General features: G+C 33.5%; 1 protein-coding gene across 2 annotated transcripts; it reads right to left on the bottom strand.

Moving 5' to 3' along the window:
- Positions 1-1,521: 1,521 nt before the first annotated feature.
- On the bottom strand, positions 1,522-10,892 carry LOC131157299 (vacuolar protein sorting-associated protein 20 homolog 2). 2 transcript variants are annotated; one of them, XM_058111344.1, is made up of 6 exons: positions 10,484-10,892; positions 9,475-9,627; positions 9,137-9,289; positions 7,916-7,999; positions 1,930-2,095; positions 1,522-1,829 (listed from the first exon to the last, which is right to left on the bottom strand). In XM_058111344.1, the coding sequence occupies exons 1-6, from the start codon at positions 10,583-10,585 to the stop codon at positions 1,804-1,806; spliced, it is 684 nt and encodes a 227-aa protein (XP_057967327.1). In that variant the 5' UTR covers positions 10,586-10,892; the 3' UTR covers positions 1,522-1,803. The 2 variants fall into 2 exon arrangements, with proteins under 2 accessions (XP_057967327.1, XP_057967326.1); XM_058111343.1 differs by having other exon boundaries at positions 1,522-2,095; positions 10,484-10,873.
- Positions 10,893-24,547: the final 13,655 nt, after the last annotated feature.

The following is a 24,547-nucleotide window of genomic DNA, read 5'->3' as shown; positions in this document are numbered from 1 at the left end:
GGAGGAAGAAACACCAAGAATAGGAAGTGAAAATTTTGGACTCTACCACTAACTACAAAGAACATTTTGTTTCTAAGCCAAACCTATAGAAGACAAAATAGAATGAACAAGATGTGTGGATTTGCTGTTAGCATAGTTTTAAACAAATCTTATTAAATACACTAACAGTAAATTTAGGAATATTAAGTCAAAATTTAAATATTTGCACTAAATAGAATTAAAAAAAAATCAAATCCTATATTGATATGAGAAGAAATTTGAGATTAGATATGTTTAAAAAAAAAAAAAAAATTATATGCACATGTTAAATAAATTTTCAAATGAATAAAAGCTAAATTTTGATTTTCTTCATACATTTTTTTTTTGTCTCAACAGAGATTTGATCTTATACAATTAATGTTTTGTTTGGAACTAGAAAAGCATTAGAAAAAGGAAAAATAAAATGTGAAAGAAATCAATTTTCATGTTTAGTTACGAAGTGAAAAAAAAAAAACATAAGAAACTTAATCACCGAAAATTCAATTTTATATATGATAACATTTGGTTTTTCCTCAATCAAATTTTGTCATAGTGGAATAAATTTTTTATTTTGAATAATAATATTATATATATAAAAGAGAGAGAGAGAGAGAATAGTTAAAGTAAATTTTATTTCTCTTTCTTTTATCAAATAAAAACCTTGATGCAAACACAGCATTAAGGAATTTTGATTTTCCTCATTTGGAGATCATCACATTTTAAAAAAGAAAAATCCTCCACTTATTGGGAGATGAGGATTGCCACTTATCCAGAGAATCATAATAAGTGAAAATGACATTTTGATGGTTAAAGGCCATGAGAGAAGAAAATTAAAATGGAATTTTTTTAAATTCTTTTTTTCCCAATAAATTTTCTTGCATTATATCTTTACTCTAACACATTCAAAGGTAAAAGTGGTGCATATTAAGATGGATAAGCGATATAATATTAAAAAATAAATTAAAGAATGAACATGTTGAAAAAAAGACAGAGAAAGGAGATTTAGATGGTTTGACCATTTAAAATGTAGGCCAATTAAAATACCAATGAGGAGAAACAAGCTAGTCATTGTAAACGGTACTACAAGAAAAATAAGTAAATCTAAAATAACGTAGAATGAAATAATGAAGGATTTAATAGTTCTTAAATTAATCAAAGAAAATATGCGCATGAACTACTGAAAAGAGATTCATATAACTAGTTCCACTCAATAGGACTATAAGGCTTATTATTGTAGTTGTTGCTCCTTCCCAATCTCACAAGCCGTTTGCACTTAGGAAAATAGAAAGTGAAATAGTTATTGTCTAAAAATATAATAGTTAACATAGTTATATTTTAAGATAATTATTCCTAGTGTTAGAATAGGGCCAATTTTTCACCTTCATTTGACTGAGAATAGTACCATTTTTTTCAGCTATTATAGTATAATATCTTAACTAGTCAATTTTCCATAATATTTCACCCAGCAAACTAAATGCAACTTGAGTACTTAAAATTGTCAAGTACAAGAAAAATAAATAGTCATTCCATTCCATTGGCATGCTAAGTCGCAATATAGAAAGCAAATAGATCTGTACAGATACTTTTTAGTGCAGTGAACACCATCACGGGAGCAAAACAATAATCGGGAGTGGGGTGGGGTTTTGACAAGAAACATAATAGTACATGAACGGACAGAAGCAAACCAGAACAACTTGGGATCAGTAACAACTCGGGCAACAGACAAGCCTGTTCTTTCCACAGCATGCAATGAAAGTAATGACCAGCTCGAACATCTTCCCCCACTCAAGCAGGCAATGGTTCCTCCAAAACTGTCACAGGAAATTGTTTATTATCTCAGTCAAGTGTAAGCATACACGTGTGTGCATGCGTATGTGTGTGTGTTTGAGAGAGAGAGAGAGAGAGAGAGACCTTTTCTCCCAGCTGATACTCTGGTTAAAGCATCCTCTGCATCATCCGCAATCACCTCAGGAGTAACTGGTGCTTTTGTTGGTACATCAGGCAGATCCAACATCTCTTCCTTTACTAAAGTAGTTGGCACTGAAGTAGGAACTTCCGGCATATTTTGAAGAGCCATCTAGGGAATCAAACGAAGCTTTTAGTTCAGGTCAGATATAACTATAGATCATGGGTATAGCTTATATTAGAAAACCAAAATCCTTGTACCAAAGACCAAAAAATAACATATAGCCAGTTAAATAACAAATAGGAATTGAGCTGTAGACGATTATAATATCATTGGCAATGAAACCTAAAAAGTGGCATGAAAATAATCTTAGCCAAGATAAACTCTACGGAAAGATTCTAGGGCCTTTGTTATCTTTGGCTTAGAAGAACTTCCCACCCTAAGACTTATCTGTTTGAGAAGTGGGGGATGGGCTTCAATCCCGTCCTTCCTGAATTCTTTGGGTGGGTTGTCATTTGGAATGCGACAATTCTGCATTTGATTCTTTCTGTTGATTTTTATATTTTCCATGTCAACGAACACAAAGGTCAGTATAATGCGTGCACTTTGACTCATCTTTTCCATAGTGTATCTCAACTGCATGGCTCAAAATATCTGACTGTAGCTTCCAAAGAGGATAAAAGGGATCAAAACTCATTTAAGTTCCTAAAATTACTTTTCTTGTTATCTGAGCATTCTAAGCCCATAACAGATTCCTATATACTATATTTATGGACTTGAATTGGGAATTGGCCTTTGCTTGACATTCATCCTGCATCAACTGCTATTAGCGCAAATCTGATTCTACACAGCAGGTAGCACGACTTTTAACTCAAATGTGGCAGTGTTTACAGCAGATTTCAACTCAAAACTGCAAAGATTGTGACCAACATAAATAGTCTTCCTCCCAGTGCTGTCACCAGTCACCACCAGCCCCCCATATTCACTATTCAGCTACTTGTGAAAGCCTTCAATCCATTTCTTTTTGAAAAGCTTCCAATCTCATAACTCAATTACATCCCAAATATAAAAAATCCCAAGAAAAATTCTTTCTATTTTGAGTCAAACTTCAATCCAAGCCTGTAATCCTCCAGGCTGGATCCTTTACCAGGCTTGATCATCAATTCATTTACAACCAAAGCTCCACATAAACTCCCCTCTGCCACAACCTAAACATTAATTCCCAACAGCATCAGACACCAAATCAAACCAAAAAATCTTGCTGTCTCCAGATTTTCAAGCCCAACAACTGATGGCAGGTTGTCAAAAATATTGTTACAAATTAGATCAACTTCTTTTTCATTGTTGTAGACACATATTCTCATGGTGACCTTGCCAATCTTGCAGTTGCCAGAAATTCCTTTCAATCTAGTCAGAAATGTCGTGACTTGTGAGGAACCTTTGCTGTTGTTGATAAATATCGAAGTCTTCATCATTTCCTTGTCGGCAACCAGACCTTGTTCTCAACAGTTGTTGCTTGTACACTGCAATTCAGATTGTTGGAAGTCAATGCCAGCTGGCTTCCCACACTAAAGCAAAACCTTCAATGTCATCAGCATTGGCTTCCGTACTCGAGAAAAACTTTAAAGTCGTTCGATAAACCATAAATCTCAGAGCACAATCAGCATCGTTCATCAATTTTCACCGTTTTTCTGCTGGTTGTTTGCTAACATTCATCTTAATGCCATCACCCACAATTCATCCCCGTGGCACAATCAGGTCAGTGGGCGGTGATGAATAAAGTACAGAAACCTTACGTCTTCTGATTTTGACAGAGAAAGAAGGGATTAAGAGAAACAAGATAGCTCATTTTACCTGAATCCAATTTGAATATCCAGACTCAGATCTATGCTTAACCCAACAAATCCAGCTAATGAACCAAACTGCCCTGAACTGCCAGCCTCCCGTTGCTTCTCAACTATCGAACCATGGGCTGTCCAAACCACTCAGACAATACAAAAAGCAGTGGGGAAAAAAAACAACAGCAGAACAGAGGAAGAAATGGTGACTAACTTGAGCCCACAAAAAGGGGGATGGTCCACGAAGCAGTGGCTGGAGTTCATGTTGAAACTAAAGTCACATGAAAAAATTTATGGATGCATAAAAATTGGAGCCCAAGCCACAATCTGTTGAATAGATCCTTCTGGAATAATTTGATAGTTGCACCTCCAATGGTATATTGGTATCTCTTCTACTCAATCATATTTAGTTTTGAAGACTGAAAATTGCATTGGTCTTTTCTAAGCTCACTCACAATCTTGGTTCTTTATCCTTCGAATTTTAAAATTGATGATGTGATGGGGATCGGCATACCTTACCTATCTCTTTTGGAGATGTTGTGACATGTGGACGACCTTCCGATGTCCACTCCTTTGCTGATATGCTAACACATGGATGACCTCTAGATGTCCACTTTAGTTCATAACTGTTTTGCAGGAACCCATGGGATTAATGGAAATCACACTTGAAGACCATCTAACTACTTGGATGGAAGACTTGTTTTGAAGACTTTGTTATTATCATGTTGATTTGTACTTGTTTGGATATTTTGGATTTGATATTTTTCTTATATATGCCATTTCAAGACTAATTAGGTATTAGAGCTTAGGTCGAATTAGGCAAACTCTCTAAGTCCCTACATCTTCATTTTTCTGCCGCCGAATTGATGTGCAGTTTTCTCTATAAAAAACTTCCCATCTACAAAAAGTTTGAACACAAAAGTTGTGGAAAATTTTCTTAGCTTTCTTTTGATACCAAGATTGCCCTATTTGGAGTTCTCTAACAAAAGTTATGCCCAAAATACTAAAGGGCGTTCGTAGGTGAAATTGCCCATCCATTAGCAGCTCACAGATTTCTAGAGTACTTCGACCAGGAGTACAACTAGGAGCCTTGGGGGTGCGACCTAGTTGCCTGCACCACCGTATGAACACCAAAATAAGCCAACTCAAGTTCAAGACCCATGTGCCCACACGCTCCATTGGGCCTCATATGGATTGGGCCTCCCTTTTACTTATGTTTTGTATTTAATTTATAATGTTGCAAGACAACCAAGCTTGCTTGCATGTGAGAGTATTTAATGTGTGTTTCTAGTAAGATGTGTGTGTAGTTAATGAGTTAGTAAGTCATGAGCATTTACTTTTTGAGTCTCCCATGCTTATGTGGGAATTGTTAGTTGTTTATTGTCTTGTCCCCCATGCTAGTTTAGTAAGTTAATGTCTTGTCTCCCCCTTCCCCTTGCTAAGTCTATATATGTCTTGTATCATTGTAAGAAAGAAGTTAAGATTTGATATTGAATATTGAAAGGAATTTCCTTTGCTAAAGCTTGTTAGCTTTGTCCAATCATTTTGATTGTGTAGTGTAAGGCTACGCGTTCTCTCCGGAGATCAGGTGGTGAAAGACCACTATCTATCTAGCAACTTCATCACCATATCCTCCCTCCCTCACCCTCACAGCCTCCCCTCTAACACCCACACGGCCACTCTTTCTTCATTGCATTGCTGTGTTTATTTAGGTGACTCAAAGCTTGTACGAAAGGACTTAAGGCGTGGTTTATCTCATGTTGAACAACGTCAAAGTCATCCAAATAGTTCTCTTGGTAACTTCAGTACTTGTGTTGAATCCTCATTATATTTTATGAACCCTTGTTGTTAGATGAAAATCACATCTTTGAACAATCCCTTGAATCCATAGATTGCAACATTGGTACTTGCTAGCTTTAAATCAATTAGATGAATATTCGTTTGCTAACATAGAACCTATATTCTTGAATCTTTGAAATAACAACTTTTCAGCATATAACTTGATTCCTTTGTGAAATAACCAATTGAGACTTATTTGCTGGACACATACATATACCTTTTCAAAAATCCCATAACATGTGAAATATAGCATGATTTATAGTGTTTATGTTCAGATAATTAAAATTTTAATTTAAAGTGTATTGAGTGTATGTGCTTGTATGAGGGTTAACCGTAGGACATAGATCGACTCATCCCGTCCTACATCATGATGCAGCACGCAAGCAAGAGGACTGTAATTTTTATTTAATTTTATTTTTGAGGACTTAAAATTGCATTGATCTTTCTAAGCTCACTCACGTTCTCATCCATCAAACTTTTAAAATTTATGATACAGCATGCAAGCAAGACGACTGTAACTTTTATTTTATTTATATTTTTATTTCAGTTATTTATATAGATAATATCTTTAAGACAGTAGTATATTTTTATTCAGGAAGCAGGCATTTTAGTTTTTTTAGGTTTCTAAAATTATTGTAATAAGCCTATAAAAGGCTCCTATATGCTAGCCTAAGGGAAGCTGAATTGGGAATTGATTTGAAAGAAAAAATGAAATGGAAAAAAAGAAACCCTAAAGGAACAAAAAGAATGCAGAAAAACCAAAAAATGCACACATAAATATCAACAATTTTTAATTCATTTATAGAAACATAAGAATAAGAAAAAATGAAAAAGTAAAACCATGAATAAATGTCACAATGAAACTGATGTTTTTTTTTTAATAAAATAATTTTAATGATAGGGAAAATAAAATTATTAAGAGAAGGGAATTACAAAGAGGACAGTAAGGTATACTCCAAGGAGATGATAAAAGAAGAGAAGAATTTAAGATTCTAAAAAATGAGCCTTACAATTCCAAAGAGAAGCAAGAAAAAAAAAACACTCTCCCAAAGCAAATTGTGAAGGCATAGACCAACCATTAAAGGCAAACATTCTTGTCTACTCAAATGCTACAAAGTGCTGCACATACTGCACAAAAAGTCTGCTAGGAATCCTTTCGTCTATCGAAACCCCTAAACAGGTCAACACAATGGACTGTAAATGTCCATGCAAACCTAGCTAGGCTAGCTTTCTCCAAATAAGTGAACAGCTTGTTTCACAAGCTCCAACCACAAGACAATACATGAATAGTGAGAATGGATCTCTTTTTTACCCAAACATAGTACATACATTTATTGAGATAAAGCCTAATATGATTACTCTGATTCTGACTACTAAATATGTTACAACTAAATATATGGCTATTAAGGCAACAACAGTGGCAGCCAAATTAACAAGCTTTTACTTCATTTCAATTTCCTTTCTTGTCTTTCATCTCTATTTCATTTAAAAAATTTCTCCTACTTCCTCTTTTTGTCTTAATAGATCTCCTACTTCCTCTTTGTCTTAATAATATTATTTCTTCTTGAACATAACTTGTTGGCTATTGCAGCCATTACATGGAATAGGGTTCTTTTTAACAACACTGCACTAGTTAAATGAGCCAAAATAACAAGCTTCTTCATTAATTTCTATTTCTATTTCTTTCATTCATCTCTATTCCAGTCAACTCAAGTCCTACATTCTCTCTGAATATTTCTATATTGAGTACAACTGTTTGCAGCTTTTATGTGGGGTAGGCTTCCCATCCCCCCCACCCCTCAAAAAAATGCAAGGGTGAAAAGTACCGAAAGAAGGTTATTCCACTTTCTGTCGTCTTTATTCCTTCCAAGTTTTCTCTTCTATTTTCTGTCTTATTTCTACTATTTCTTCTCAACCATAACTGTTTGCAGTCTTTAGGTGAAATAGTATTCCTTTTTATAGTATAATTTTAAACTGGCATTTTACCTCATATTTATATTTAAAAGAAGGCCAATATCCACCCCATTTGAACTGCGGCCCATGATGTTCATGAAATCTGGATAAAGGAATTAGCTATTGCATTAATCAGAAGCCCCAAGGTAACTTTTGAATGGCTACTTAATACTCAAAATCAGAACAAAAATAAAAATAAATTTCTTTGTCCACCAGCATTGATCATCACAAATCAAAGAAGAATCAAGAGGAGAGATCTTAAAGCTGACATGTTAGGTGATTATACAGATAACAAGCAGATATATGCCTCCAATAAAAGAAATGTGGCTTGTGAGTAGTTTTTTGCAGAGAATATACATACCTGAGTTTCAAGGTTCTCAAATTCTGCTAAAATTTCCTCTTCATCCTCAGCTGATAGTTTCTCCCCCAGGATGGCATTAATTTCCTAAAAGCCATAATATATAGAAGAACATATGTTTGTAAAGGTTCCAAAATAATAATAATTATAATTAATAATGATGATGATGACAGAAAAGAGTTAGAAGAAGGAGGCTGAACGATAAAAGAAGTGGGCAAGTACCAGAATTCAAAATAAACAAGAGAAAAAAAAAGGGGAGAAACAAAACAATAGTTATTAACGGAGAGAAAGCATGTCAGAAACATTACAAGGGAACAAGATGTTACTAGGGATGTTTTTATGCAGATAGATCATTTTCAATTTAAAAGAAGGTCATTCTGCTAAAAGAACCTCAGATATCATCTGTGCAACGAAACTATGCTCCACATCATTTCAGAACAAAAATAAAATGCAACACATATAGAAGAAAAAGTATTGAAAAGGTTTAGAGGGGTTTAAATTTACATGTTTAAGATAAAGAGCAGAGGATCATGCTACGTATTTTTTCCTTCTCTGTTTCTCATCCCATAAATTTTCAATTCTAAGAAACTATCTTCTTCCTATATATCTCATTTTTAATTTCCATTAGAAGAAAAACACAAACTAGAAATCAAACCTGAACTCTATTATGCATATTATAGGCACACCCATAGAAACAAGGGATGTTTGACATGCCCACATCCTAGTTCCTAAAAAAGTATAGAAATTATAAACCTAGAGAGGGCATAAAATGGTCCAAGATTTGTCAAACCAAATGTATTTCCATTTCCAAAACTTTTGAAATTAATTCAATGTAAATGATCGTGTCTTAGACCATGATGAGCTTGTGTAGAAAAGACAAGTGCTAGTGCAGAAAGGGCAGATGCTATGCAATAAAGGTTACACTTGAACACAAAGTGTGAAAGAAAAAAATAGTAGATTCCCAGAAGAATCAATGTAGTAACAGATTCCAGGCCTTTTTTTTTTGGGATAAGTAACCCAGGCCTTTTTCAGCCAAAGAAATTGCACTAATCCGTAATACTCTATCAAATGATCAAACCGGAAAAAATATCTCAATGAACTAAACAGCATTTTTAGCATCTATCAGGAACTTGAATCAAGCGACGTCAAATACAGCCACCTTTTCCAAAGAGAATCAGAAGAATACTATATAAGGGAAAAAGAAAGGTCCAGAATCAAGCTCACATCTTGATAGGCTTTAGCTTCAGCAGTATCATCCATCAGTTTTTGAACATCTTCCAAGTTTATTTCACTTTGTATTGCTTTGATCGCATTATTACCTGACTTCAAACTCTCAAAAACAGCTTTCTGTTTGCTCACCAGTTCAATATCTGCCAACTAAAACAAAAAGCATATTGGAGCATCCACACGATTTTGAAGCTATAGTATTAAATGAAAACGTGTTTTATATGACAGCAAACAATGAATAAAAACCATTCACTCATTACCATGGATATGAGGGAAAAAATTATTTCGACTGATGTGATATGATTCAAATGAACTCAATTAGAAGAACTACATACTTGCTGCTCAACATTAATGAGCCAAGCATCCACTTGCTTCAGTAATTCTTCCTGTGCCTTCTTCTTCTTTAACGCTAACAAGGCCCTCTCTTTCTTCTTCTCACGTATCAAGTCTCTTGCAGCTTGCTTTTCAGCTTCAATGACAGCATCAAGCTGAAAGCATGCAGATGAAAGGGAGAAATATTCAGGCTATGAAAGCACACCTCAGGGGAGGGGGGGGGGGGTGTGGTTCAATATCATATTCCAAATTACACTAATCTACAAAAACTATTTGAATTTGAATACTGAACATGCAAAGCCATGATATTTTAAGAAAATGTTGACCATTGTTCATTTCCAAAATAGAAATTCCTACCCTTTTGAAAAATAATAATAATTCATGAGAGCATAAACGTGCTTCACAACTCTACAACTTATGTGGTTGGCTCAGAGACGGGCAAGAGCATTAGTTTAAACTTAAAATGAATGGAGTTCATCAACCAACTAAGATGATTGCAGTTCAAGTATTACCCTAACAGAGTGATGCTAGCCACCCCTCTTACACCAGCAAGCTAGCAATTACCAAATTTAACTGCAATCTTCTTTTGTTATTCTTTTCAGTTGTGTGTGTGTGTGCTCTGGAATGGGGTCCAAAGTCAGTTTTTGATTCCAAACAACTCAGCGTATAATAATAAAAATTTAAATTGCAATTTAATGAATTCATCGATTTGTAAAGAATAAAAATTACTAATAAAAACCCATTAAAATTGGGACATACCCATATGGTCAATCCACCAACTTCGAATACAATACATTTACAACAGAAAATTTAGAAACGGCACAATTACCTCATCAATCTTCATTTCTTAAACCATTTCGAAGCTATATAGCCAATTTTTTATCATTATTATTTCCAGGAAAAATATATGATAAAAACTAAAGAAATTACGAATGAAAATCAATAGAATTAAGTCAATCTTAAGAGGAAAATCATGGACAATCAAAATACTAGAAAAAAGTGTAAGGTTACCTGTTGCTGGTACTGGGCGAGCTTGCGCCTCTGAGTCTTCAGCGAGAGAATCGCACGATCGACATCGGTGATCTTGGGCTTCTTCACGAATAAATTTCCCATCGAATGGCAGGAAATCAAAATTTAAAATTTATAGGGAAATGGGGGCTTTAGAAAAGTATTTTGGCCTTTTTAGGTGAGGAGAGGGGTTGAGCTCGAATCAGGTTGCGAAGAAACCTTACAGAGCAGAGCTCCCGCATGGCTCTTTCTCAACCCCCGTCAAGCTTCCAACACTGAGAACATACATAAACAATAAATTGAGAGGGAGAGAAAGAGAGAGACAGCGAGGGAGACGGAGAGAGAGAGAGAGAGAGAGAAGGGTGCGACACGAAGAGAGAAATTGTGGAAAATATTTTTTTTTTTATTTTTAGTTTTTAAAAATTGCTATTAATCTAACTTTTATTTCTAAAAAATTTGAAAATAATAAATGATACTAAAAAATAATTCTATTTTTTTATTTTAAAATTTTAAAAATATTTAGGAAAATTTTTATACCTATTTTTAAAATTTTTAAAAAATATTTAGGAAAATTATTATACCTTTTCAAAAATTTTATAAAAATAAAAAAGTCACCCTTTTCTAGATTACTGGAAAAATTAAAAAATAAGATGTATTTTTATCTCAAAATTTAGAAATGAAAAATTAAATTATTTATGTATCTAAACAAACTCTTTATTCAACCTTTTCAATATGAATATTGAAAAATGAAAAATAAGTTAGCATTTTTATATTCTTTAAAGAATTAAAAATAAAAAAAAAAACTATTTTTTAGGAGTCTTAATTTATTTTAAAATTTTTTAATATCTATATTAGAAGAATATAGTTTTTTTTAATAATAAAAAATATTTTTATTTTTAAAAGTTCTAATAATTAACAAAAAGGCAAAAAAAAATTATTTTATAATTTTTAAAAATTAGCTAAGGAATAAAAAATATTGAAATAGAAGTTAAAGTTGTATTTTTATAATTAATTGAGGATTAGAAATGAAAATAAAATTATTTTTAAAAAGTAAATGACACTAAAACATTTTAGCACAAAAGACTTAGGACTTCTTGAGGTTTTGAAAAAAATAAAAATAAAAATTCAAATATTCTCTTAGATTTTAGAAATTCAACACACTTCTATGGGCATTTGCTTTTTGGGATACACTTCTCTAACTTATCTATATTTTTTTTTAATCAAAAGTCAAGAAAATTTTTTAATCTTTTTGCCAAACTACTGGAAAGGTTCGTAAGGCTTTTGAAACCTCATGAGAAGTCCATACTTTTGAACAAATTTCAAGGAGGTTTGTAGGATTTTTAATTTTAGAAGAGATCCATGTCTTTTTCTTAAACTTCATAGGAGGTCATCGTTTTTTGTTGAACTCTTTTTATTTTTCTAATTTTTATTAAAGAAATTTTATATTTTCTACAACTAAACACACACTTAACCCTTGTTTGAAACTACTTAAAAAATATATACTAGTTACAAAAAGTACTTAAGTAAAATAAAAAATAAAAAAAAACCACCTTTGGCTTGTACCTAATTAAGTACTACTTGCAAAAATTACTTATCAATATAGTTTTTTTGAAGCAAAAATAAATAGTTTTTTAAAAAAATTATCAAATATTATTTCCAACTACTTTTAAGTAGCCATTGTAGGCTTGACAAACTTGTAAATTTAAACAAATTATGGACATGATGGTAATTCTATTAATTAAGAATTAATAAAAAAAATGCATAATATTGTTAGACTAATAATATTATAAACATAGATTAATAGTAATACTATTAATTAGAAATAATAATTATATATTATTTATTTAAATGGAAAATTTTGAAAATATCAACTAAAAATGTTAAATTAACATAAATGTTAACTTTTTGAGTCCTATCTCATTTTGATTATGACAAATACAAAGTATCTAACCTATGTCCTGAGTTTGTGTGTAGGTTGAGTCTTGCATGAATTGACAATATCATATGGTGTATATGAAGACTCGAAGAAAAATGAAGACCGAATAGTTTATTGTTTGTAATTTATATTTCATTCATTCGGGTCTGTAATATTTAATATGTCAAAGTCTGTAATAATTAATGTATGTCATGCATGGTAGGACCTATAAGCTCAAATGACCTTAGACAAGACGGTTGACCGACGCGAGGTTTTTAAGGTTAAGTTAAAAAGTCTTGGCCATAGATTGACTATAGGACCTTGCACTGACACTTAGAGTAAGTCCCCATTTTCATATATGCTATCAGGGAAATTGATATTCAAAATTAGGACTTAAATGCACAACCTAAGTGTGCTCGGTTGATCGAACCAGAACCTACATAGAAGCTTCGGTCGACCGAACCTCCCAAAGTCAACTTGTTGACTATTCAGTCAACCATTTTAAAATGAACTTGAACTGTATGGTCGACGGGACTAGCACATGGGTGATTCCCAACACTCTAGTCAACCAAATCCTTAATTAAAATCTGACCTGGTCGACCGAACATCAAAATATGGTCAACCAAACCTATCTTGGTCGACCGGACCTTGGAGGGTCCAAAATTGCCTAAATATGGTTAACCAAAATCTCAGTTCAAAAATGTCATGGTTGACCGAAACTCTCGGGTTGCTCAATTTTTACTGAGGTTAATACGAGATTATTTTTATTAAACTCGTTTAAAACAATTCTAATATTTCCCTTGGTGTCCCCAACAGTTATAATTTTGGTCATGTCTATAAATATGAGTTCATTTGCTCAATTAAAATATGATTAGTGATTTGATTAGCCAAAAATCTTTTGAATATTTTGAGAGCTTATTTTTCCAATACACATCCTATACACTCACACATTGTTATTCCCTTGCTAAATCAAACTTGGTGAGAGTGTCCTTGAGTGATTCCACATTGTTTTTACTTGCACAAACTCTCATTAGTTTAATTGCTTGTTGATTTTTGATTGAGAGTTTTTAGCCAAAGTTTCCCTCCCCCCTCCCCCCGGGTTTAACTAATAAACTCATTGAGTGGGGTATACTTTTAATTTTTTAATTAAATTTAAAAATTTAATTACAAATTTCAATTAACATAAAAATTAAATAATTATTTAATTATTAAATATTGAAAATTTTAATCATAAATATAATTAATATTTAATTAGAAAATATTTATAATGTTTATTCAAAGTGTTTGTTAAAATTTTAATTAATTTTTAATGAGATAATATTTAAAATGCTAATAAACATAAATATTTTAAAATTTTTTAATTTGAAAGTATAAAGAAATTTAGTTACAAATATTAATTAGAAAAATATGAACTAAAACTTGTAACGTAATTTAATTATGATAATGTAGTGACCCATAAATTATAATAATTAAATAATAGAAAGGAAGGAAAATTTAAAAAGGGTCAAAACAGGGTTCGTCGACGAACTCCCTGTAGGATTCGTTGACGAGTCTTAGTGTCTCGTTGACGAAGAGATACCGAGAGGGTGTATTTTAGACCCATTGGTTCATTGACGAATTCTTTACCTTTGTCGACGAACTGCTTTCTTCACCTCGTCAATGAGGCCACATGTCTCGTCGATGAAATCATGTGTCAAGTCACTTATAAATAAGAAAAATCGGGATTTCAGCGAGCAGATTATTTTTTTTTCCTCTTTTCTCTCTCTAGATTTTGGAATTCTCTACTTTCTCTCTAGATTTCCGGCTCCGTCTCTCCTCGGTTCGACTATCAGAGGCTACCACGATGATCTTGGGGAGATTCTTTACAACTTAGTCAGAGCAGAATTTTGATTTGAGAAGGTTGGTGTAACGCCCCAAACCTTTAAACCCGGTCCAGCATGTTATACCTGATAAAATCTTGATAATCCATAAATAAATACCATTTACGCAACTGAAAACATAACTATGATCCTCAATCAAAAAAATAAATACCAGAGTTTACTATTTCTATCCATAATCCATAATAACCATTCATCACATTTATTCTCATATATACATATCTCCAAAACTTAATCTACACTTCCAGTATTCACATCCATCCATTTTCTAAAAAACTTAAAACATAAACATAAATCATAAAATATACACATCCCAAAATATCATCAAAATGTTTATACCCTTTTTCTATCTATAACCCAAAAATGCTATCAACCTCGAGCTCTCTAAGCTCGATCTCGTGGAGGTCCTGAAAAAGATAATTTCGTATTCGGGTGAGACATATCTCAGCAAGGAAAGAAACAATATATATATATATATATATATATATATATATATATTAAAAACAGCGTGTGGTTAACATGAGATTCATAAATAACATATTAATATCATTTGCAAACCATTAACATAAATTCTTGAAATCATTTACTAAACCTAATCATACACATGCAAAGTGTTTACTCATGAGACTACCCAAGGATATGGGTGATTACCCGCCCATACAAGTAGCATCCCTCTACTCTGATACATTAGGCAACCCAAAGGTCACAATTGAAGCATACCAGGGCACTCACCTTACTCAGTAAGCCCTCAAGTAATAGATTAATCTCGTACTCACATAGTTCATATAAAGGTTTACTAGCGAAGGCCCCCGAGAATAGGGAAATCTACCCGTCTATACAAATAGTTTCCCTTTGCCCTAGTGCGTTATGTAGTCTACTGATACTACTAGTGCACTTGCCTTACTCAAAAAGCCCTCTGGCGAAGAGTTTGCCCCGCCCTAACGTAACATGTTCTACTAACATAAATACTTGATAAATACCATAATACAATATTCTGTCTGTCATTATTCAACCATCCATAACTGTTTATGTTCATAACTTTAACATTTCATAACATTCACTTTACGTAACCTTTCACATTTTACATCATTCCCATTTCATATTTCATATCCATTTCATTCATATTTCCATTTCATTTTATTTTCATTTCTTTTATTCGTACTACAGCTCCTTTTAGCTGTACATTAGTTAGTCCACATAGATATGCGCTAGAATGTGTTAACATAACTCCTTTTAGCTGTCATCAATTAGTTTATAGATCCTTTTAGCGGTCATTGCATACATGGTTGCATTATCAAACACAAGCAACATAATCCTTATAACATTTCATTGTCAATGCATTTCTTACATAGCCTGCATCTCATACATATAACATATGTTTACACGACATTATCTTCTACTCATGTCACACAATTTTGCAGTAAAATTTATACATTGCCTATAAAATAAGCCAACCAACATTTAACATTTATATATTGAAAATATACTTTCATTTCTTATATAATTATCTTGAAAATATTATTCACTTTCATCAATTCATTTTCACATATACTTAGCTAAATAAACAGCCCTAAGCACAGAAAAACATTATTTATACGGTTGACATTTTATACCCACATGGAAATATATATATATATATATATATATATCATAATCCATTTCCATTTAATACATGAAAACCTGATTTAATATATAAATTTCCCCCTTACCTGAATCCTTGAATTACACCAACAAATATCCCTAACTGATGCTTGTGATGCTCACTCGAACCCTAGTTCAAAAACCCTAGTTTAATCAAATAATCCCAAATAAACTACTATTTTAGCAATTTCTCAATTTAAAAACTTCAATTAAACCTTTAAAAACCCAAAAACTAGGAATCCTAACCCTTACCTCAACTTAGGAGCGTTTCCTAAAAAACTCAGTTTAGAAAACTGATCCGCTAGATGTGTAGAGAATCTTCCTTATAACACCGTAATGACCTCTGATCGTCAATTCGGGCTGAATCCGAGTCGGATTCTTAGAGAGAAGGGAGAGGAACGAGTTTAGAGAGAGAAAGCTGAAGAAAAATTAATTTCCGTCACAATAAAGTAACCTTAGATCTTTATATACTCGTCTTTGCCATGTGGACTTGTCGACGAGAAGATAGGACTCGTCGACGAACCACTGAAGAATACTCATCGACAAGGCCGTGAGCTCGTCGACGAGTTTCAAAACAGTCCAAACCCTCTTGGTTAATCCTTGTCGACGAGACATGCATACTTGTCGACGAGGGTCACAAGATTTCTCGTCGATGAGAAAATCTTGCTTATCGATGAGCACCTGCTTCTTATCCATTTTAAATTTCTTTTTCCCTTTCTTCTATTTCCCCTTTTCCTTTTATTGTCTTTCTTATTATTTTAAATAATAAAAAATTCTCCAGATCATTACAGTTCGACACCATCCCAAAATCAGGATAAGTAAGTTATTTAAGGTTTGTTTGGTTAGTAGGCTTCTCTGAACCCATATTTTATATTAGATGTTGATATATTGGTGTTTGGGGTGATTAAACTAGGGTATTGTGAATTCAGGGTTTGGTGCATATACTGTGGGCAGGCTAAGGAACCTAGTGGGTGTTTCTAGGAACCCAGGTAGATGATAAATAATTTATAATTTAGGAAATATGGGTATGAAAATTATTCTGTAAATTCAGTTGATTGATAGGGAAATATATATGTGTATAATTTTCGGATTTTGAAATTATGAACGCCATGGGTGTGAGTCAGAATTAGTAGACGAGCTTAGGTTTCTAGGTAAGGGAAATATGTTATGCCAGTTAAATTAAGAATTTTTATCAGTGAAGCATATGTATTCTGGTATATGTATTTTAGATGGTTACAGATATTAAATTATATGATTTTAAGGATTATTATTCATACCAGAAATTATATTTAGTATAAAAAAATATAGATTTCAGAATATGGGATATTTATCTATTCTAGTTGTGTGGCATGAGTCAATATCAGACCAGTACAACAGTTATACAACTTTCAGATAATCATGATTTTATGGTATACGTACAAAAACATATATTTTACAACATTTTTAGAATACCATGATATACAAGCTTCAGAACCATAACATTCAAATTATACAGTACATTCAGATATTACAGATTATTCAGATTATACAACATATTCAGATCAAATATTATAATGTTATGGTTAATTCAATTATATTAGAATCAAGGTAAAACGGTAAGATATATATATAGAATATTATTTGTTGACCTGATAGGTCATATCCAGTTTTGATTGTGACAAATACTCTTGGTACTGATAGTTGTACTAAGGATTGCATGTAGGTTCACTGTTCACTTATATTCGGACTAAACGACATATCATGATGGCGTGCGGTGTTCGTGGCGAAGAATGAAGAATTATGTGTTGTATTTGTATTCATTATTTCATTTCTTCATTTTGGGATGTAAATTTAATTATGGACTGTGCACTCCTATGGTTTGTAATAATTTGCATCATGCATGGTACGTAGGTATGCTCATAACAAACCCTAGTTGGACTCTAGGTACCTACACGTAGTGAACAAAGTCCCCAACATCACTTTTCATATCAGGGGAATCAAATTAAGGCTAAAAGGAATTGAATGGAAAATGTTGAGAGTGTTCAGGCGACCGAACCCAAGCCGTGTAAAACGGCTTGACGACCGAAATAATCAAAATATTGACCTTATGATTCGGGCACTCGAACTCGTTTTGAACGTATCTTCCTCGGGCACCCGAACCTATGTCAGAGCACTTTTCAACTACTCAGGCGACCGAATAATTAAGTTCAGATCGGGCTCGGGCGACCAAAGTGGTTAGTTTAGTTAACCGAACTTGGAATCGAGCACCCGAACTTACGAACATTTGGCTACTGACTTTCATTCAGTCACCCGAGCATAATTTCAGGCAACCAGACTGTTTTAAAATGGATATTTGACTATGTCTATTCGGGCACCCGAACCTCAAGTCGGGCACCTAAACCTTACGGGTTAAAATATTTTTTACTGATTTTTAAATGGGGTAAACTGGGTTAATTTTCTTAATAGCTTTTTACTCATTTTGTCTCCAACGGTAAAAAAGTCCTCCTTGCCTATAAATACCTGTTCATTTGTCTTAATTAGCAAGGATTAGCAAAATTGATTAGGGAAAAATTCTCTTAACATTCAAAACCCTATATTAGCCCAATACTCTTCCAAACACTCACATACTCCTCACTCTTGATCTTTTTAAGCATTATGAGTATCTCTGAGGCTATTGTGCTTGATCTCTTTAGCTAGAACTCTCATTTGTATTATTGGTTGATTGATTTTCTTTGAGAGTTTAGCATTAAAGTTCTTCCATCGATTTCATTTGATAAATCTAATGTGGAAAGACTTTGAGGGTTGTGGTTCTTGCATCGTCATTGTAAGATACCTGAACTTAGATTTTGGTGTGCAAAAATCATTTTCAAAAAGTTAGTGTTTCAAACAACTCCATTGTGCTTTGTACATTGAAATATCTTATTGAGTTTGCTTGATTCAACTTGCTCAACATATTTGAAACCTTGATTTGATTTTGTGTTATTCACATATTGTGTTTCAAATCTTGCTTGGATATACACTCTAGATCTAGACTGAAAATCTATACTTGATTGAGTGTTTAGCACACATTAGAGCACTGAACATATTTATGTATCATTTGTGCTTGCAATATTGATTGAACTGTATTAGTGCACACATCTGCTTGTCTAGAAGCGAATTTTCGTGTACACATTTTATACACATTGGTTGTATTCTAGGCGCGTGCCTGAAGTGGGAGACTAGCCCTATGGAATAATCCCAGACTGGCTTAGACCCGATTAGGAAAGTTAGGTGCGTCATCTTGTTAAGGCGTGTTGGTTGAGGTTAGCCCCCTGAATTGACCTAGTTGTATAGGTGCCACTCCACCCGTTTAAGTGAGCATTATAGTGGTAATCCTTGTGTTGGTGTGGCCAAGGTGGGGACGTAGGCAATTTGGCCGAACCTTGATAACATATTGTGTGTATTGTTTACTTTACGCACCTTACTTTTACTGCATGTGTATGTTTATTTATTGATTGCGTAGACTGACCCTAGGCTGCGTTACACTATTGATAAAACCAGTTAACATAGGCGATAAATTTTAAATACCCAATTCACCCCTCGTCTTGGGGTTGCACCAGAGCTAGCATTTGGAATCTGAGCCTCGTAACTTAGACCTAAACGTCACTTAGTAAAAGATCATGATGACTCATGTTAGTGCATCCCCTTCGTGTGAGCGAAGATTGGTCACACACCCACCTGTATTCTGTGGTGATAACTATGTTGTATGGAAATTCAGAATGACTGTATATGTGAAAGCCTTAAATTGGAAATTTTGGAAAGTCATTGATTAGGGTGATTGTGTGCTTATGAAATTTATTGGGTGTATTGATGTTCCTAAATCTAAGTGTGAATTGAATGACCATAATAGGAACTTAGTACAGGTAAATTTTGATGCCATGAATACCTTACTGCATGCTTTAGATTCTAATATTTTATGTGAGGTTATGGTATGTAGTAATGTTAAGCAGATTTGGGATGAACTTGAGAGGAGATATGGTGTGTCTATGCAAAAGGAAGTCATCTCTGTAAAGACCCGAAAATTTAAAAAGGATTAAAATAATTTAGGGGAAAAAATAATAAATAAAATACAGATAAAAAAATAAAAGGAATGACGTGGGAAAAGAGAAAAAAAAATTAAAATTAAAGAAATTAAATTAAATTAAGATAAATTAAATAATTAGTTATTAAATTAAATATTTTTACATTGGATTTAAAAAAAAAAAACTAATTGAAATAAGAGACTCATATAATCTGGTTACTATCCTCTATACCTCTCTTTCTTGTATCTATGTCTATCGCTCTCTATCTATCATATATCTAATCCTCCTCAATCATCCTCCGTCTCTTCTCAGATATATTCGATATTAAAAAAATAAAGTACTGACAGCAGGCTAATACAGCACGCACGAAAAGAACGAAGACAAAAGACGCAGGGAGAAGAACAGGCACGCCCCCCCCCCACCTTTGCAATTTTTCTGCGTGCTAGCTACTCCGTCTCCGTCTCTCTCCTTCTCTCAATTACTCGGCGAGTTTGCGACGGATCGGGAAACCGAAGGTGCCATTGGAATCCTGACTCTGCCACCGACATTTCTTCTAGAGCAGATTTTTCATGGGAACGACGTAGGCACTGCTCCTAGGGAAAGATAGTTTTTTTTTCCATTTTCTCAATTTCGCCGTTAATATGTGGTTAAATCGACGAACGGACACCACCACGGGGTCCTAGTCATCGTCATCGTTATTTTGACGTATGTAATTTTCTAATTGGGATTTTCTAGGCCGTACGCCAAAGCGAGAGTGGGGATTTGAAAAATTTGTCAATTTGGCTAAATTTTTAAGAGTGTATTATTTATTTTAGGAATTTACGGCCCAGGAAGTATTAATCATATTTTATTCAGGAATAATTTATTGGGAAGTAAAGGAATTGTAATTTCAGGGTCCGGGTGAGCGCCGCAGGTATTTTTTGAGTCCCTTGTTTTTTTTTTTTGGCCGTAGTTCCAGAATCCAGTGTAAGGAAACAAAAATTCTTAAATTCAGATTTTTTCGAATTATGGAAAAATAAATTGTGTTATATGCTTGTATTGTTTTTGGTAGGGTAAAATGTCAACTGTTTCAAATTATATTTTTTTCGAGTTTAGGTTGTTTAGTAGATATGTATATGCGAAAATGAACTGATGAAAGTGAAAAATTTTTCAGAATATTTATGTAAGGCTTAAAGGTATTTTTTAGTAATAAACATTAAATGGCGGGTTGACTTTTTTACAGGCAGTAATGAATTTATTGTTAATTGTTGCATGAAATCTATGCAAATATATGTAAAAAATAAAGTAAAGATGCCAGACTAAGTAAGTAAAACAATAAAATAAATATGATATTGACATGTTGCCTTGTATGTTCAATGCCAACCATGTACATGTAAGACAGCTGAAAGGCACCATGTTGCAGATCTAGCACCCTTCCTGTGTAGACAACTGATGACATTTAAAGGAGCTGTGTGAGCAGCTCTAGCCCGTTTTCTCACATAGACTAACGGATGATGGCCTAAAGACTAGCTGTAGTACGAAGTAATGAATGAAATGTTATGATTCAATGAAATGACGATGAAAGGCCAATGAAATGAAATGCAAAGGGGTGTAAATTAGTAAATGGAGAAATAGTCAGCTTAAAGTGAACGATGCAAAGTTAGTTTATGACAGGAATGATGTGCAATGAATGTATAATGACGAAGGAAGATGTTTTATGATAATATAAAATAGGTATGTACGTAAAAAAAAAAAAAAAAAACATGTTTACGATTGGGCGGCGTACCTTTCGCCTGAGGGGCTTGCAGTTAAGGCGAGTGCACTGGTAGTATCGATGTGGCAGTAGCCCGAATACGACTAGGGCAGAGGGAACCTACTTGTATGGGCGGTAGATTTCCTTATCTTTAGGGCCTTTGCCGATAACGCTATTTGTTGAAAACGGTTTGAGTATAGATTAATTTATCACTTGAGAGGCTTACTTAGTAAGGTGAGTGTCTGAATTCTTTAAGCTGGCGGCCTTTGGGTTGCCTAAGTTATCAGAGCAGAGGGGTGCTACTTGTTGGGCGAGTACTCACCCCGATCCCGGAAGCTTGTGGGTAAACAGTTGCATGTGTTTGATAGGATCATTAATAGAATTTCAAAATATGTTAAGGCTTTCAAAATGTTAAATATTTATCTTATATATAAACTCATGTTGGCCACACACATGCTTTAATATATGGTTTCTTCCCTTACTGAGAATGTGTCTCCACCCGATGTGATTTATCTTTTTTCAGGATTTCAATCGAGATCGAGCTTAGAGAGCTTGAGATTCGATAACCTTATTGGGGAAATAGTAAAAGAAATGGTATATTTTTATTTTAATTATGGGATGCAATATTTATGTTTTACGTCCTTATATTTTAAGTTTGTGGATAACGAAGTTTTGTGAACATATTGAAAATGTTTGAGATATATTAAGTTATTGAAATACAGGTGATTGAATGATTTATATGAATTATAGTTAGAATTAGTAAACTCTGGTATTATGTTATATGGAGAATATGATCATGTTTTCCGCTGCGTATGTTATGGAATATGATTTATGAGGATATGATCAGGTATAACGCACCGGACCCGGGTTTAAGGGTTCGGGGCGTTACAGATGGTATCAGGGCAATGTCCAGTCGGAAATGTGATTAATTTCACATCGCCTGGATGTGGAAATATTAGAATATTAGGTTAGAGAAATTTATCCGATTCTAGGAATATTTAGGAATAGGAGCCTAAATGGATGAGTTCATGTTAAGGTGTTGAGAATTATGTAGGGGTAAGAAAAGTATAGATAGGATTTGCTTATAGCTTGGAGGCGAAATTCCTTGGCGACTTCTGGATTTCTGATTCATTTCGAAAACTTTCTGAAAACGTCATACCGGTAAATCCTTCTCGTGGATGTTTCTTAGCGGAACTAGTCTTATATGGAGAACTTTGATGTTTATTTGGATTTAAAGTACGTATTTTGTTTGTTGAAGATTATGGCGTGGGATATGGTGAATCGTACGAATGATGGATGAAAGACCGGGTAACAAATTTCGAGGACGAAATTTTTTTTAATGGAGGGGAGAATTAAAGACCCGAAAGTTTAAAACGGTTTAAAATATTTAGAAATAAAATAATAAAATAAAATAACAGATAATAATAAAGGAAATGACGTGAAAGATAAACAAAAAATTAAAATTAAAGAAATTAAATTAAATTAAGATAAATTAAATAATTACATAATGTAAGTTTTCCTTCCATTAAATGAAATCCCTCTTTTTTTGCTTGGATTTAACAAAAAAACTAATTGAAATAAGAGAAATATTGCCCTATATGGTTAATAAGTATAAATAAAATATATATATGTCTATTATGTAATTGTGTGTATATATATATATATGATAAGTAATAATTTTATACTATCTCCCGTTCCTAACAAGAAGGATAAGCCGCTCCTAAAGAAGAAAGAAAATAAAGAAGCAGGTAGAAGAACAGGTACGCCCCCCGTCCACCCCTCTGCAAATTTTCCTGCGTGCTAGCCACTTCGTCTCCGTCTCTCTCCTTCTCTTAATTACTCGGCGAGTTTGCGACGGATCGGGAAACCAAAGGTGTCGTTGGAATCCTAACTCTGCCACCGAAATTTCTATTGGAGCAGATTTTTCATGGGAACGGCTTAGGCACTGCTCCTGGGAAAAGGTAGTTTTTCCCAATTTTCTCAATTTCGTCGTTAATATGTGGTTAAATCGACGAACGGACACCACCACGGGGTCCTAGTTGTCGTTATCATCATTTTGACATATGTAATTTTTCAATTGGGATTTTCTAGGCCCTACTCCAAAGCGAGAGTGGGATTTGGAAAATTTGGCAATTTGACTAAATTTAAGGTTTTTATTATTTATGTAGGAATTACGGCCCTAGGAAGTATTAAATTAATATTTTATTCAGGAATAATTTATTGGAACTAGGAATTTAATTTCAGGGTCCGGGTGAGCGCCGCAGGTATTTTTCGGAGTCCCTGTTGGCGCAGTTCAAGAATCCAGGTAAGGAAAAAAATATATATTAAATCAGATTTTTTATGAATTTAATGGAAAAATAAATTGTGTTATATGTACGTGTATATGTTTTGGTATGGGTAAAATGTCAACTGTTTAAATTATATTTTTTCGAGTTTAGGGTTGTTTATTAGATATGTATATGCGAAAATGAACTGATGAAAGTGGAAAAATATTTTCAGAATATTTATGTAAGGCATGAAAGGTATTTTTAGTATATAAACATTAAATGTTGGTTGGCTTATTTTACAGGCAATATATGAATTTTACTGTTAAATTGTGTGGCATGAGAATCTATGCAAATATATGTTAAATGTATGAAATGCAGGCTAAGTAAGTAAAGCAATGAAAATAAAATATGATATGGACAATGTTGCTTGTGTATGTTAAATGCAACCATGTAAATGTAAGACAGCTGGAAGACAGCCATGTTAGCAGATCTAGTACACTTCTGTGTAGACTAACTGATGACAGCTAAAAGGACTTGCGTTAGCAGATCTAGCACGTTTCTACATAGACTAACTGATGATGACTAAAGACCAGCT

The sequence above is a fragment of the Malania oleifera genome, chromosome 6 (genome assembly GCF_029873635.1).
Source record: "Malania oleifera isolate guangnan ecotype guangnan chromosome 6, ASM2987363v1, whole genome shotgun sequence".
NCBI lineage: Eukaryota > Viridiplantae > Streptophyta > Magnoliopsida > Santalales > Ximeniaceae > Malania > Malania oleifera.
The sequence above is the reverse complement of the archived record's forward strand: the minus strand, read 5'-3'. Positions and strand labels throughout refer to the sequence as shown.